The sequence below is a fragment of the Haliotis cracherodii genome, unplaced genomic scaffold, assembly GCF_022045235.1.
Source record: "Haliotis cracherodii isolate W230 unplaced genomic scaffold, xgHalCrac1.p SCAF_5, whole genome shotgun sequence".
NCBI classification, from domain to species: domain Eukaryota; kingdom Metazoa; phylum Mollusca; class Gastropoda; order Lepetellida; family Haliotidae; genus Haliotis; species Haliotis cracherodii.
The window spans coordinates 39,180,182-39,195,933 of record NW_027266308.1 but is presented as its reverse complement, the minus strand read 5'-3'; the positions used below and the strand labels follow the sequence as shown (position 1 = coordinate 39,195,933).

Genomic DNA, 15,752 nt, shown 5'->3' with positions numbered 1-15,752 from the left:
TAAGGGGGCGGTCGGGTAGCCTAGTGGTTAAAGCGTTTGCTCACTCACTATTCTGGTAAGAAATACTCTCCAAGTTCTGGTTGTTAATGATTCATTTTCTTCAGTCTAACATTAAAATCCCCTTCTGTAACAGGCTAGGGGCTTCTCAGCATGTGCAATGATATCAGTAAAACTTGTGGAAATCAAGTGAAGTGTGCCACATGTCGCCGGTCTGGGCCCCCATGTTCATGGAACAGACACATGAAATTGTTACTGAGAGTCCCTTTGGCTTGGGATAGATGGACTCACGAAACCATGATTTGTGTATGTCTGAGCGTGGCATTAAACAGCAAACAAACATACTTGTCCATTGTAAAGCAAAGTTAATTAGTATTAACAAGAGTTCAGTGGCATGCTCACTAGGTGGCGTTGATTAGGATCAGGGTCCTGTTACACAAAGTGATCACAGCGCTACGACTGTGGTAAGTCTATGTGGAAGCATGGGAGTTACGATTACCATAGCACTACGGTCACTTTGTGGACCAGGCCCCAGGACACAACTGAATTCAGTCAATCTGCCGAGTCAACTGAAATTATAGCCTTTATAATGTTTTCTCTGACAGAAGCCATATGTGGATATGACAGCTTTTATAGCATTGGTACATTTGTGTGTGGGAAATATTCTAAACAATACAATACTTTCACATGTGACGTCTCTTTTTTTCAGAAAGTGGATATTTTGCAGACTATTTCCGAAAATCTTAGAATAGGTAAGATGGTTTGTTAGAATACAATAATAGTTGATGTACAACATGTTAAATAAGAAAATAATAATTAAATTTAACAATTTACCATTAATAAAACTTTCTTAAAAAATTTTGATAATCATGAAAAATGTTGACATATCCATTTTGTAATTTTGTCAAAAAATATGCTGACGTCCCTGGACGTACTGTTTTCAGTATTCTTTATTTCATCATGTATTTATTTCAGTATATTTATACCATGAGGTGCATCAGATTCTCAAGAAAGAGAGCTGTGATTTCTGTATTGTCCAAAGTGAGAGAATTGAAGGAGAAAAACACATTCTGGTGTATCAGTCCGTAGACTGGGCGACAACTCCACCAAGAGGTGATACCGTTAGAGCTACAGTAAGTATTGGGAGAAGTACATCTAAGGAACTGTGCAGTTGTGTTCCTTGGGTGTGCCAGAAACTTGTACAGGAGTGTTTGATTCACCCTGATTATATATGTAGATTTGTCAGTGCCGTAAGTGTGCTTGTGGATTTCACCAAAGTGGTAAACATCAAAGTCTTTCCTTCCACATCAAGCTGACATGCCACAATATGAATGAAATTTTCAGTCATTTAACAAATTGATTAAATTGGATGTTGACTGTAAAGCATATTCCATGCCAGAGCCCTATGATTGTGGGTTCGAATCCCGGTTCACCCTGATTATGTTTCTAGGTTTGTCAGCACCATACCCGTGCTCGTGGGTTTCACCGAAGTGGTAACGTCTGAGACCTGCATCATTTCAGGCTTTCCTCCCACATTAAGCTGACACGCCGTGATATAACTGGAATACTGTTGAAAGCGGCGTTAAACCCAACTCACTCACTCACTCATTTGGATATGCCAGCATTTATTACATCAGTGCACAATACAAGGGTCCAGATCCATGTTTAGACTTGTTTTCATGCTATTGACTTTCGTTGCTAATGCTACTGCCCTCATGGTCTAGTTGATGGAGTGTCTGCCCAGAGAGCAGAAGGTCAGTGGCTCAATACCCTACTACATCTTACCAAAAGATGTTAAAAGATGGTACTTGTTGTTACCCTGTCTGCTGCGCATTAAGGGGCTAAAACAAGGACTGGTCGGCTTGGAGTCAGTATACTGTGTATGAGTGGGGTATTCATGTTAAGCTGCAGCATGGTATATTTTATCTCTTTTTTTTTATCTCTAGCACTATAAAGTTGCCATTACACACACATAAACCCCATTTCACCTCGCCTCACCTATTGCTAATGTTTCAAATATTCTAGAAACAATGCGGTGAGCTACACGGCCTTGTCACTCGGTGTATGTGCTGACTACTGACTGGCATGTGTTTCAGCTCCTGCCCAGTGGGTGGATCATCGAGCCGGTCCAGAAGGACAAGAAGATCCACTCCATGGTCACCTACTTGATGCAGGTCAGGCTACATTGTTCCTACATGTCCAGGGGTGGTCATGTCACCGAAGGCACAGCAATTCTGAAAGAGAGTTAGAAGTTGTTAACTGTCCCATTCAACAAAATTACATAATACCAGGGGTAGAAACTAACATTTTTAATTCACTAGCCCTTACAATGATAACATATAGCAAAATCCCTAAAATGGCAAATTTCTACTAGTCCATATATACCTTAATTATTGGGCAGTTTGGCACGGACTACAGGACAAGTAAGTAAGGATAAGAATTTACCGGTATCAGGCAAGAACCTACACCAAAATGTTGCTCTTATTTTTAATAAAGAAGTTGTTCATCCATAAATTCTTATCCTTGCTTAGTATTCCAACTTCTAAATGCCTATCAAAGAAGTAACAGGACTAGTGCCAATTTCTAACGTAAATACTCAGAAGAAGTTTTTGAGAAAAAATATGAGATGGGAAGCATTCTATTTTTGTATGTTTTATTTGTGTTCATAAACTGTTCCAAGAATATCTGGGAATTAACTGTTGACTGATGTGATTCACATAAAGCATGAATATTTTGTGGGACTATGTTTATGGTGTATTTCATTACCTATGTAACAAAACATGTAGGTCCGGGGTTTGATCCCCGGCCGCGTCATACCAAAAGACGTTAAAAGATGGTACCTTGTCTGGCGCTCGGCATTAAGGGGCTAAAACAAGGACTGGTCGGCTCGGAGTCAGTATACTGTGTCTGAGTGGAGTATTCATGTTAAATTGTGGCATGGTATCTCAGTGAGCTAGCACTTTAAATCGGCATCAGTCCAGTGTAGTACAGGCAGCCACACATACACACACACAAGTGCATGCATGTCGCTATATAAGTGCAATAATTTTGTAAGCGACGATAAACCCCATTTCACCTCACCTTTTACAATTAAATGATAATAAGCAGAGTGTTTGGTAGTGAGGTGGTTGGGGATGGAAGTCTAATAATTATTTGTGTCATGATTTATGGCGACTTGTCCTGCTCTTTGCTGTGACTTTTTGTTAAGCATAATCGCCATAATGTTAAATTTAACACCATGATCTGTCTATTTGTACACTGCTACTTGTAACACTACTTGTATGTAACATATCCTCATTATAACATATCCTCATTATAACAACTGGGCATCCCATGATTCCTTTCCAGATTGATTGCGGAGCACCTAAACCAACATCAGAGAAGATGCCGTTTGAGGATATGGTGACGAAGCAGCCTCTCAGCATAACATTCCTCCAGCAGTACCTGCAGCCTGCCGTGATGTTGGCGCGGAGGCAGTCACTGCCGTCGCTCACAAACTCATGATTTAATACTCTTTCGCAGCCTACCATGATGTTGGCACAGAAGTAGTTGCTGCCATCACTAACCTATTTAATTCATTAACCCCCAAAACTTCTACAGTGAATGGTAACGTTTACAGGGTGGCCATAACATCTGTTGCTAAACATTACTGAAGTTATGAACCTTCAACACTTTTACATTGAGACCATCACGACCATCACGACCATCACGACCATCTGTAGTTCCTCCCTGGTCCATCCATAGTTCTTCAGTCTGTGTCATGGTCATCACTGTTTCCCTTGTGATCCTCGAACTCCTTTTCTGAGTCAGTGATGCTGAGATTGTGGTCGTCACTGCCGTTGCACTCCATGTGATTCTCCTCCTCGGTTGTCCTCTGTGATATCCAGCCCACCTCACTTCCCCGGTTGCTGCTACTGTGGGGTAAGGACCATTCATGCGAAGAGATGATGAAGATGCTGCTCAGCCTGTAACCTTGTCTTCTCCTGTGCCAGGTCATCTAGCAGGCTGGTCTAAACGACTGCACGATTTACACTACTTTAACAACAGTTATATAATTGCTTTGGGCCATCAGACGTCACGATGACAACGTTCACAAATCAGCAAATTCCTGATTATTTTAAGAACCAATGATCAGGCTCTATTGTTGCAAATTGCTTGGCTGATTTTGTGAAAAGTTGTTCGCATCAGTGACGACTTGACCACAAGTTTATTATCATGATTATGCATGTATATGATAAACCAGCTTCAGTAGTGGGACTCCTGACAGCATTATTCTATTGTGTGTGTCCTGGATATGTAACATATCCAGCTTGTCATCTTGACATATCTGATACAAGCATCTAGCATATTCTCGTATCTCTGCACCTGTTTGTCACTGATTTACATACGTTTTGGGGCAGCAGAAACTGTATTCTGATATAAGGTAATGTTTTAACTGAAATAGGTAGCTTTACAAACAATAGTTATTGGTTCTTTGTCATGCTGGAATTCTGCCTTGATTTATTTTGCAAAGTAATATTTAGATATTAGTTCCCTTTTAAAGCAATATGTATGGGGCTCGTGGGATATCAGTTCCTATTCATAGACATATGTATAGTGCTCGTGAGATATCAGTTCCCTTCGAAAGATATGTAAGGCTCTCAAGAGATATCAGTTCCCTTGCAAAGTGATAAGTAAGATGATTTTGAGATATCAGGTATCTTGCGAAGAGATATGTCAGGTGCTCATGATATATCAGTGTCCTTTGTAAGCAGCAAGTAAGGTGATTATGATATATCCGTGTCCTTTGTAAGCGACAAGTAAGGTGATTATGATATATCCGTGTCCTTTGTAAGCGACAAGTAAGGTGTTTATGATATATCAGTGTCCTTTGTAAGCAGCAAGTAAGGTGATTATGATATATCAGTGTCCTTTGTAAGCAGCAAGTAAGGTGATTATGATATATCAGCGTCCTTTGTAAGCGACAAGTAAGGTGTTCCTGAGATACTATTTCCGATGAGATGTGTAAGGTTTTATGATATCCATTTCCTATGAACAGAGAATGTGTGAGTACCGGTATGCTATGCAATAAGAAAGATCCGAGTCCAGGAATCCATTCATTGTCTCTCTCACTCCCCTTGTGTCACTCAGGCAGTAGTGGACTGTTTTCTAAAACTCACAGCAGCAGGGCAGGGTGTGTGACTTGTCTTCCATATTGTTTCCAGTTGTGTACAGACGACATCCAGCTGATGGCCAGCACCTTGTTCTGTGTATGTGCCATAGTCAGCATGTGCTATATGCCGAGGATGTAGAAATGTAGTCAGCTTGGTTTAATCTTTAATTGTTTTTATATGTATTCAGTATATGTAGAACCCCCGGTCTTTCTGTGTAAATATGTTGATGGACCCACGTCTGCTGCATCTTCCATGAAGGACAGGCCCCACTGTCAACTTGCTCAGGGTACTTCAGTGTGTATTCCTTGTTTAGATCCACTGACAGCTGATGCAGTGGTCCTCCCTTTCTGTATCTTTACACATAACAGACAAATCCTGATCACACAGTTGGTCTTTAACAAAATGCCATGGAGAAAATGTTGATATTTGTTCCAAAAGGTTGTCGTTCGAAGCAGAATGATGTAATTGCACAGGTAGTCATATTCAAGTCAAGTGATGTTCTGATATAGATTGATGTATGTTGTCTGGGTGCTTGTGTAACAATGTGCGAAACAGACAACTGACAAGAGTTTTTTGGAATAACTTACCCATCCCTGATACTAATTCCATGACAACATATCCATGCTGTACGATATATATCTTATAAATATCAGCTAAGAAATCAGGGAAACATGGTCAGCTTTTTTTTGGAATAATTTTGATATTCACAAATCTCGTAGTTTTGTGAGAGATTTAATTAGTATTCATGTCACTTCTTGAGAGATTTTGGATATCACTTTGTGTTACGTCTAGTTTGTCAGCGTCTGATATTTGATTATGTTGTGGAATGTTAATCAAGATGAATGCTTTGGACCTTTACATTGTTGTATATTGTGGTAAAAAAAAATATTTTGGAATTTTTATGAGACTTAACTGTATTGCATTTTTAGACACTTTCATTGTTATGAACATCCCAAAGGATTAGTGCCTTTAGGCTGTCTTTTTTCTTGGAGCCACTACATTGTACATTAAGCAGAAGAAAAAACTTGTTTTCATTTGGGAGAATGTTGTATTTATACGTATCTGATTGTATCAAGCAATATTCCCCCTATGTTATTTTCTTCCTGTTATTATTATTGTTTTTATTATTGTTACACATAAGTGCCTCCCAATGATGTCCACAGATAATGTAAGATGTAGGAGCCATACACAGGGTACTGTTTAACTTCATCCCATTGAGACATGACATCAGCTTGAATCCACAAAAAACTCTCTCACATGGCTGGAATATTGCTGAGTGCGGCGTTAAACAACATGAAACTGAAACTGAATGCACAAAGCAAGGCACTAACATCTCATCAAAATCATATCTATAACTCTGATGGTAGCCTTCTGACTTGGAGACAGTCTCTCCACAGGAGGGGTGGTGGGGTAGCCTATTGGTCAAAGCGTTCGCTAGTTACGCCGAAGACTCGGGTTCGATTCCCCACATGGGTATAATGTTTGAAACCCATTTCTGGTGTGCCCTGCCGTGATATTGCTGGAATTGTGCTAAAAGCACCGTGAAACCATGCCCTCTCAATCTCTACCGGAAGTCATGCTCAGTGAAGGTTCTACACCAATCAGCGTCGAGGCTTCTAAATTATTAGTTCGACTGACAGAAGCATTCAGAGTGTCATATATCTAATTTCTGTATCTTCAATATGAATGGATGGAAAATGATAAAGGCTGTGCTGTTATGTGGTGACATATTGTTACTATGTTATCTACATCGAGAAAGGATTTACTATCAAGGGGATATTTATGTCCTGTGTGGTGTTTTTATGAATTAAGATGTTAAAGAAATGAAGATGAATAATTTTAGAATGCTGACATCCCATTGGCTCAAGAACCTGCTCATTCTTTCATTTAGAATTGCTGGTCAAAATTGTATAGAGTTGACCTGGTTCCTGTGGCATGTTTTTCAGATCATGACACAGAGAGGCATCGTATCAGAGTACAAGGTCTGATTTTAATGACATTGAAACACAACACACCTCATGGTCAATAATGCGAGCATCACTCCACACAGGTTACGGCTCACTAAATGAGTCACTCTGTGAAGTTATCAGATGGTCGTCACTAAACATTTTAGTTTCTTTAAGGCAGCCTGATGTATTGTTGTTGAAGTTTGAAATAACTTCACTATAATAGTTTGTTATCTGATGTTTTTAGATGTTTTGAACTTCTGTCCTTGGTTCTCAGGGGACATATATCACAACACAGTTCCAATTAACAACATTGGAGAATGTTATAATAATGGACATCGCAGGCCTCGATTTTATTAGGCACTTGGTATACAGAGTTTGTTTGACAAACTGTAACTGGTGATTTAATTTTAAAATAACATGAATAACATAATTTAGAAGGATATCTTTTGTCATTTGAGTGACAAAACATTTCTTTAGAAAGAAGATTATATCCAAATTATTATTTTGTATTCCACATTTGTGAAATATTGGTCCGTGGTTAGTAAAGCAAATTAGTAATGAAAACCTAATTAACTTTCAAAGTGTTGGCGTGAAATTCAAACAGACAGTGATAATGACCACCAGTGAGGTAATGAGGAGACTGACTGATGGTGAAACTGTTGCTCCTTGTCCAGGAGGATTTGTACGATCAGGTCTATTCATGATTTGTCGCTGATATTGCTTCTAGTCACTCCTATGCTTGTTGAAAGCTGTTGCCAGCTTTGATGTTGTACAAATAAACCTGTCCGCTCTTGCTGTGAACACTAGAACATAGACTTAATCATAGTCTGATAGCACTTGTGTAACCTGGCTTTGAACATGGCTGTAGTCCCATTTACCATATTCTTAAGGCCAGGCTGTATTGCTTTTTGTGTTACCTATTTTGGGACAAACAATTCAGGTCACTATGTCGAAAAAGTTTGTATCCAATTTAAAATATATTTTGTTTGTCTGGCCTAATTATAGTATTTAAAATGTTATTTATATCAATAGCAACAGTTAATCAGTTTTAACATTTACATATATTTGTTTATTGGAATACAACGTTTTTGGAGCCGGCGGACAAGTTTGAGAAAGTCTGGCCTAGGCGTGCCCCTGTTGTTGACATTCATGTGTCCCTTCTGTCCGCCATGCCCATTCTTCACAACCACTGGGGGTGGTCGGGTAGCCTAGTGGTTAAAGCGTTCGCTCGTCAGGCCGAAGACCCGGGTTCGATTCCCGACATGGGTACAATGTGTGAAGCCCATTTCTGGTGTCCCCCGCCGTGATATTGCTGGAATATTGCTAAAAGTGGCGTAAATCCATACTCACTCACTTTCTGTGTCTGCATCTCTAACAAACCCAGCTTGACTATTGTATTTGATACTTGTATTTTTGCACTAATCTTCATCTCTAAATTTGGTTGAATTTTGATGATTTTGTATATTTGAGAACTGAAACTTCAGGCCTCATTACATGTAGAAGATGCTTTGCCATTAAGCTGATAGCTTGTGATTTCATTCGCAAACTCCATACCATCAAATATCAAGCTGTGTGCTTTGGTCCATCCATGACAATGCTAGTCTGTCAGAGCAGAATGATCAAATATCAAAACCACAGCCTTGACTGAATTCATAGCTATTGCATCCTCCATTATGCAGGTGTTATATATCTTCATTGTGTTATGATAAATACCCGGGTTAGAATAGGTGTTCAGCAACCCATGCTTGCTGCAAAAGGTCACTGTGCTTGTCGGAAGAGGCGACTAACGGGATCATGTGGTCAAGCTTGCTGGCTTGGTTAACGCATGTCATTGTATCACAATTGTGTAGATCAATGTTCATGATGTCTGTCACTTGAATGTTGATTAACTACATACCACCGTCATATAGCTGGATCATTGCTGAGTATGCTGTTAAACAACAAACAAATCTGAAAAAAAAGTTTTCTTTTCTCCCTTATTGTAAACTTAGCACACGGTTTCTTGCAATCTTAGGTGCAAGTTCTGGCTCCAAATGAAGCTATGGTAGCGAATGTGCCCAGGGTACTTATCTTAATGGAATGGAGATATTATGCCCTGGATAGTCGAGGATGATGGGCAATAGGGCAAAGTGTATAGAATGCACAGAACCTACCTTCTTGCCATGATGTGAAAACTCAAATCTGAAAAAGTATCTAAATTTTCCAAATGTTTTTCTATGACCTACTTCATGACAGCTTATAGTTGTGTTGTGATTTGTGAGTACTGCTACACTGATGAATTCTATCAATGACCTATTATAGAGTGCTTATGTGTGCAATTCGTTTACTTTGCTCAACATTCCTTTTGCTTGAATTACGAAGGTGATGCATGTTATATGAGATTCTTTACCAGGGTTATGCATGTTGTGATATTCATCCTATATCTGTTATCAAATACAATAACCTGTTGCTTCCATACATGATAAGAATGTCTCTTGCAATATAACAGTGACACCTCACAAGCATTATACAGCATATGCATAGAAAATAGTATGTTACACTATAAATTAAATACAGGAGAACAAACAGCCCCATTTGACCCACTTTAAATGTCACAGTTTTGGAAAATTAGCCTGGGCCAAAGATTTGCTCATGTTGAAAAAGTCAAATCCTCTTAGAAAAATTCATAATATACATTTTTGTTCATGTTACCCCTACCCCCATTTAGTGCTGTTCTAAAATGTACAAAATGAGTTTTTATTGAAGAACACTTTTGGGAACTGATTACAAAGGTAACCAGAAGGATGAGACAGTAATGTGGCTGTTGCCTTCTAGCTCCTCATAGGCAGCTTGGGTTGTATGTTCCCCAGGGAGTTGAGAGTGACTTTCCAGAGCACACTGATCCATTGACTGGGGTAATAATGGTATAGCACTTTGAGCATACAGGTTCGTGGAATCTATCACATTTCAAAAATATACTCATTATTATCATCATTGTTATTTAGCAGGTGCCCTGGGTCACTGTACAGATGTTTTGATTGTTCAACAAGACTGGAAGTTGCTTAGGCAATCCAGTTGGCCAGTTCATCCACATTGCTTATTACCATAGGCAATTAATAAGCATGGATGATTTGTTTTGTAATATCTTTCCACGCCTGAGTATCGATCAGACATGTCCGACTCCTAGGATCAGCGTGTCATACTGCTACGACATGATGCTTTGGGCAATCTCATTAAAATCAGATCTTAGTTTTTGCTACTGCTAAACAAAGATCTGAGGACATGCCATTTCGGGTCACGTCAGAACGACCTTTCGCGAACTTCGACCGACCAATGAAATGACTGACAAGAAATTGATATTAGCCAATCAGAAGGTAGCTTTTTCGAGCTTTACGGCACAAGTTTCAAAATGGCGTTTACGCTTCGAAACATATTTTGACCTATTCTCAAAAATAAAACTTATAAAAAGAACATTCAGGAATGGCTTATAGATTTCCTAGATTGTATGGATATAAATTATAAAACCCGTAACTGTCGTTTGGAATACCCCCTGTTAAATTTTCCGAGGTTGCATGATTAGAAAACACATTCCGTCCGTCACTTTCATGATCTGGTAAGAGACGCTCTGATTGGTCGGATGAAAAGTCGTTCTGACGTGACACCTAATGGGATGTCCTCAGATCTTTGTTCAGCGATAGCGAGAACTAAGATCTGATTTTAATGAGATTGTGCTTTGGGTGAACAGGTTATGTCAGTTTGATCAGTAGGATTCCAGAGAAGCAATACCTCTGGATTGGTACCTGGAATTATTGCTACAGTTGACTGTAGTGTCTGGTAATCTTCCCGAGGCATGATTGTCCTCTTAAGCTGTATCTGAGTTCAAAACTAGACGAGGCAGAGACACTCTTGGGCAGCTGTCTTATAGTACTGGGTGGCCATGGCTTGCTGTGAAGGCAATCTCATTAATTCAGATCTTTTACTTCCATATGATGCCTGAGTGAATATTTGTCATCCCTCCACAGGTTGCAGCCAGCGACCTTTCAAATCATCCAATCAGTGTCAAGACTTCTAATCTTGGTACGAGTGAGGAAGCAGCGTATTAAGCAGCATATCTGATTTCTGTATCTCAGAAGCAAACTCAAATGGAAGGTTCCAAAACTAGATATTTAATAAAGGTAGCGCAATTACTTTGTTATTGCTATGTTTTACATCCAGTTGTTTCTGAGCGCCATGCCATCTACATCCATAACGTAATACCATCAAAGGGACAGTTGTGGTCTGTGTGGGATTTCTTTTGTTATACCGGTAATCAAAATTCCAACTGGAAGATGTAAACAAATGAAGTGGAATTGTTTTAGAAAACTGTCATCTGATTGGCTGATGAACCCTGCATCCTTCATTTAGATTGGACTGTCAAAAGGGTTCAGCATTGGAGTAACATATCTGATTGTAATGAGATTGTTATGAAGGTGTAGGCCAGCCTGAAGCAAGGTACTGTAGCCTTCAAGGTTTTATATTCTGCTCAGTCTGAAATACAATTATCAGTTACAGTTCAGTTACATATTGGCAGCCTGGGTTTGAAAGCTGGTGTTATTCAGGTCACTGTCTTCCTGATACCAGTCACTTGGTATGCCTGCTCTTGGCCCAAGCTATGTGAAGGAAGTACAGTTTATCATTTGATTGGGGATTGCTAAGGGGAGACTATTCTTCACAGTTTGTTAGAACTTCACATTATTAGTCTGTCCAGAGCTTGTAATTAGTGTCTTGTGTGAAACAGAGATGTTGTCTGTGTGCTATATATATCCTCGATTATCCAGTGAGTTTAATTTCCATGTTATTGTGATAAATACCTTGGACCGATTCTTCACCATACCTTTATTTTGTGTCCAGTTTAAATGACACGCGGCCAAAAATAGATGTCCAATCAGATTACATGGTTCTTACCTGATTGAACCAAGCACTCGATTGGATTTTTCATGCCATCCCAATTACATCAGGAATGTCGTGTAGCAAAAGGACTTCTCTCCCTAGTCTTTCCCAACAAAACAGCCCTTTATCATTCTTCTGATGTCGATTATGTATTGGAGAAAACACGCTCACGAGGTTTTGGTAGACAGAGCATGCCCTGGGGAGAGGGAAAAACCGAGCCCCCCCCCCGGTTTATTCCCGACCCCCAGGGCATGCTCTGTCTACCAAAACCAAGGAAAGTGTTTTTCCATGCTAATAAACCGAAAAAAGAAACTTAAAACAACATTTATCAACATTTTTATGCTTCGAACATACTTTCCATGAACCTTAGGAAACGCGCGTAAAATATCTGTTGCTGGAGTACGGATCTTGAAAAGGGCATTCTAAAATCCAGTGAGGCTTATCAACACCTCTGTTGCCTCGTGGTACACTCACTGGGCTACAGATATGAAGGTTGCGAGTTCGATCCTCGGGAGTATAAAGAAAACATTTGTCATTTGATTTTACATTTCATTACATGTTACAATCTGAACGGAAGTTATATTAATAAAAGACCCAGGACATTATATAATATCCCTGGGACATTACAACGTCCCTGTTTATGAGATTTAACCCGACTGAAAAGTAAAACCTCACAATAGGTTTTAATGCCTATAGAAAGAAGTCTCTCTTTCTTGATAGCAATCCCAATGAATAGGTTTATATATTAATTGAAGAATTGCTCAAACGAAGCATCGCTTTTGAATCTAGATCTTTGCCCAAATTATATTCAGAAGAGGTATTTTGATTGGTTATTGATTTCAAACAGATTGATGTGGTGCAATGAAACTCCAATTGAAGCTATGGAGGCAAATGGGCCCAGGGTATTATAAAAAGATATCATACACTGGATAATCAGGAATGAGAGTAATCAATGATAAAAATTCATGTAAGTTACCTGGCAAAGAAAGTAACATTTGGCTGGAACAGCCACTTTGCCTGAGTAGTCTCCCTTTACTTGTAGAGTAGCCTCCCTCTACTTGTGTGACTTTATGCTGTGCATGGGCGGATACATGCCCTTTTTATTTCGAAAAAAATCTTTATTTCTGTATGAATTACCACCAAAGACAATAAATAGATCTTAGTTGTGCACCCCCCCTTTTAAAAAAAGCTGTATCCGCCTCTGCTGTGGATATGGCCAGTGTATTGGATTATTCACTCTGTGCAATATTTGTTTTATATTCTTGCGCCATGTTTTCATGCTTCTTTTATTCTTTTTGTTATATTATGAATTTTATTTACTCATGTCACATATGGGCTCTGTTGTATTTAGTATATTCTGTTTAATTCTATTGAAGATCTCACTAAGTGACCTGCGCCAAAGTCATATTGGAATATTTTTTAAGGTAGTAGGGTTTGTATATAATCATGTTTGATAATAACAAATGTAATGTCGTCTTGGCACATATAAGGCTGATATTGAAATCAAAGGTTCTGGGGTAAACATATTTTTAATTAATAAAGCAAATACGGATTGGTAAACAAGCAAAATATTTTTTAAATATACAACTGTGGGTGTTCCACATACAAAGGGTTTTCAGGTTATAACATCTTTAAACTGTGCTTCCACGGTGGCAAAGTTTATTTGTTTTGGTCATTTAAGTTGAAAAGTGCCAGGTTGTATGGGTGATTATGGTGGTGTTTGATAACCCAGACTTACATAATGTTACGGTACAGACATGACGATAGATGACAATCTAAGACTGATCCAGGTACATTTAAGACTTATATCAGTGGTTGATGTGGAAAGTATTCTATTGATATAATTGTGTCAAAATTATGGTACATTCAATTTCGGACACTCAGTGACACTTTATTAAAGGAGGCAAATCAGTTATGACTTTGTCGATTCAAAAGTAGAGTAGTTGTCTCCCTGTTTCAAAATACTGTGATGATGTACAAGGGAGCAATTTAAAGTTCAGTGTTGTATGGAAGACGTACCGTCACCCTTACGTGATCGTAAATCCTACTTTATCATTTCTCAGACTGGTGGTGAAACAGCTTGCGATCATGTCAAGTTGACAGCATTTCAACTCAATTTGTTTTAATACCTACCTGGAGATGCCGTTAATTTAAAAAAAATGATGTTCTGAACGGTTATTCATTGACTGTAAAAACCCCTTGATGGATAACTTGCAGACCTGGTAATGTGGTTAATTAAAAGATTTTAATCCAACATTAAACTTTGATCTGCTGCCTTACTGCTTAGTTTTAAGGTTTGTCTGAAACGGGTTGCCCAGTCGTCTAAGGCATTCCACGGGCACGCCAGAAACCTATCATTGTGGGTTCGAATCCCGGTTCACCCCATTTATGTTTCTAGGTTTGTCAGCACCATACCCGTACTCGTGGGTTTCACCGAAGTGGTAAACATCTGAGACCTGCATCACTTTGGGCTTTCCTCCCACATTAAGTTAACACGCTGTGATATAACTTGAATACTGTTATAAGCGGCATTAAACCAAACTCACTCACTCACTCACCATGTTGCCTGGGGTCATCTTGAGCATTTAGTGACATTAGTGAACACATCAACATATAGGTATATCAGATAGTCAAACAGTCAAACAGTCATTTACATTGTCAGGCCAGTTGTTTTGTGTGTGCCAAAATGTTATGAAATGTTCCTTTATTGCTGAATCAGGCTAGAAACCTAGTTGTGTATGATGCTCTACTCGCTTCACACATTAACAAATGGAGTTACCTCCCTTGCAGGTTGCTGTGAATATCCATCTGATGTTAAGGTGGTCGTGGAGCAAGTAGGGGACATACACCAGAGCTAGGAGAATGTAGATGAATGTTTGAGTTGTTGTTTCTGTTGAGGTAATTTCTTCAGTTTGCATGGTTGTAGAAATTCAGATATGGTGAATATAATAGACTAATATAATTAGTTACATTTTTACAGTTATATTTTACTTACTCCACCAAATATATGAATAAATATGATTAAAAAATCACCTGAGTTTGTGTCATTTTGATGGATATAATCTGTTAGTTTGAATGAGTGAGTAGGGTTTTGCTCTACGTCTAACAATAGTTGCATTCACTATTTGTGTACAATGTGTGAAGCCTGTGATATTGCTGAAATATTGCTTTAAGCGGCGTAAAAATACTATACTCACTTACTCTGAACAATTTATATCAGGAAGAATCAATCTTTCTAAAGCAAGGTGATGCAATGCAAGTTTTGACAGGAACCAATCCGTGCAATATCATAATCAGTGTGTGGAAATGAAGATGGGAATGTTTAGTGTTAAACTGAACCATACTTTCAGTGTGTAAAACAATATGTGTGGACAAATAAATCTGGAGTACATGAACACATACTACTCAAAGTTTGTTAAGGATCATATTTTGATGACATAAAAAATAATAATCACCAAATAAAGATTGAAATATCCCGGTATATAATGATTGGGTCCCCAATAGGACCTAAATTTCATGATGAACGGACAGAGGCATGCAGTCATCGGCACGATGTGCATGAGGTGCTTAAAAAACCTTTGTTTGGATGAATTGTGAAAGAATCGTTGCACGTCATCATCAGATAGCACAACATTTGCTACATTGCCATGTGCATCACATCACTTGCGCACCTTGATGAACAACATGAAAACATTTGAAAAATATGTCAACACCGAGTTGATGGTGCACAATTCAGCACAGCAGT

The 15,752-nt window shown here is 38.9% G+C and overlaps 1 protein-coding gene across 2 annotated transcripts in view; it reads left to right on the top strand.

Annotated features, from left to right (window-relative positions):
* Positions 1–10,335, top strand: part of LOC139444220 (uncharacterized) — a 41,494-nt gene extending 31,159 nt beyond the window's left edge. For both annotated transcript variants that reach the window (XM_071225142.1, XM_071225141.1), the window contains exons 11-14: positions 707–749; positions 973–1,130; positions 2,094–2,171; positions 3,346–10,335. In XM_071225142.1, coding sequence (XP_071081243.1) covers positions 707–749; positions 973–1,130; positions 2,094–2,171; positions 3,346–3,501 — 435 coding nt within the window. In that variant the 3' untranslated portion in view covers positions 3,502–10,335. The remainder of the gene's footprint in view (positions 1–706; positions 750–972; positions 1,131–2,093; positions 2,172–3,345) is intronic.
* Positions 10,336–15,752: the final 5,417 nt, after the last annotated feature.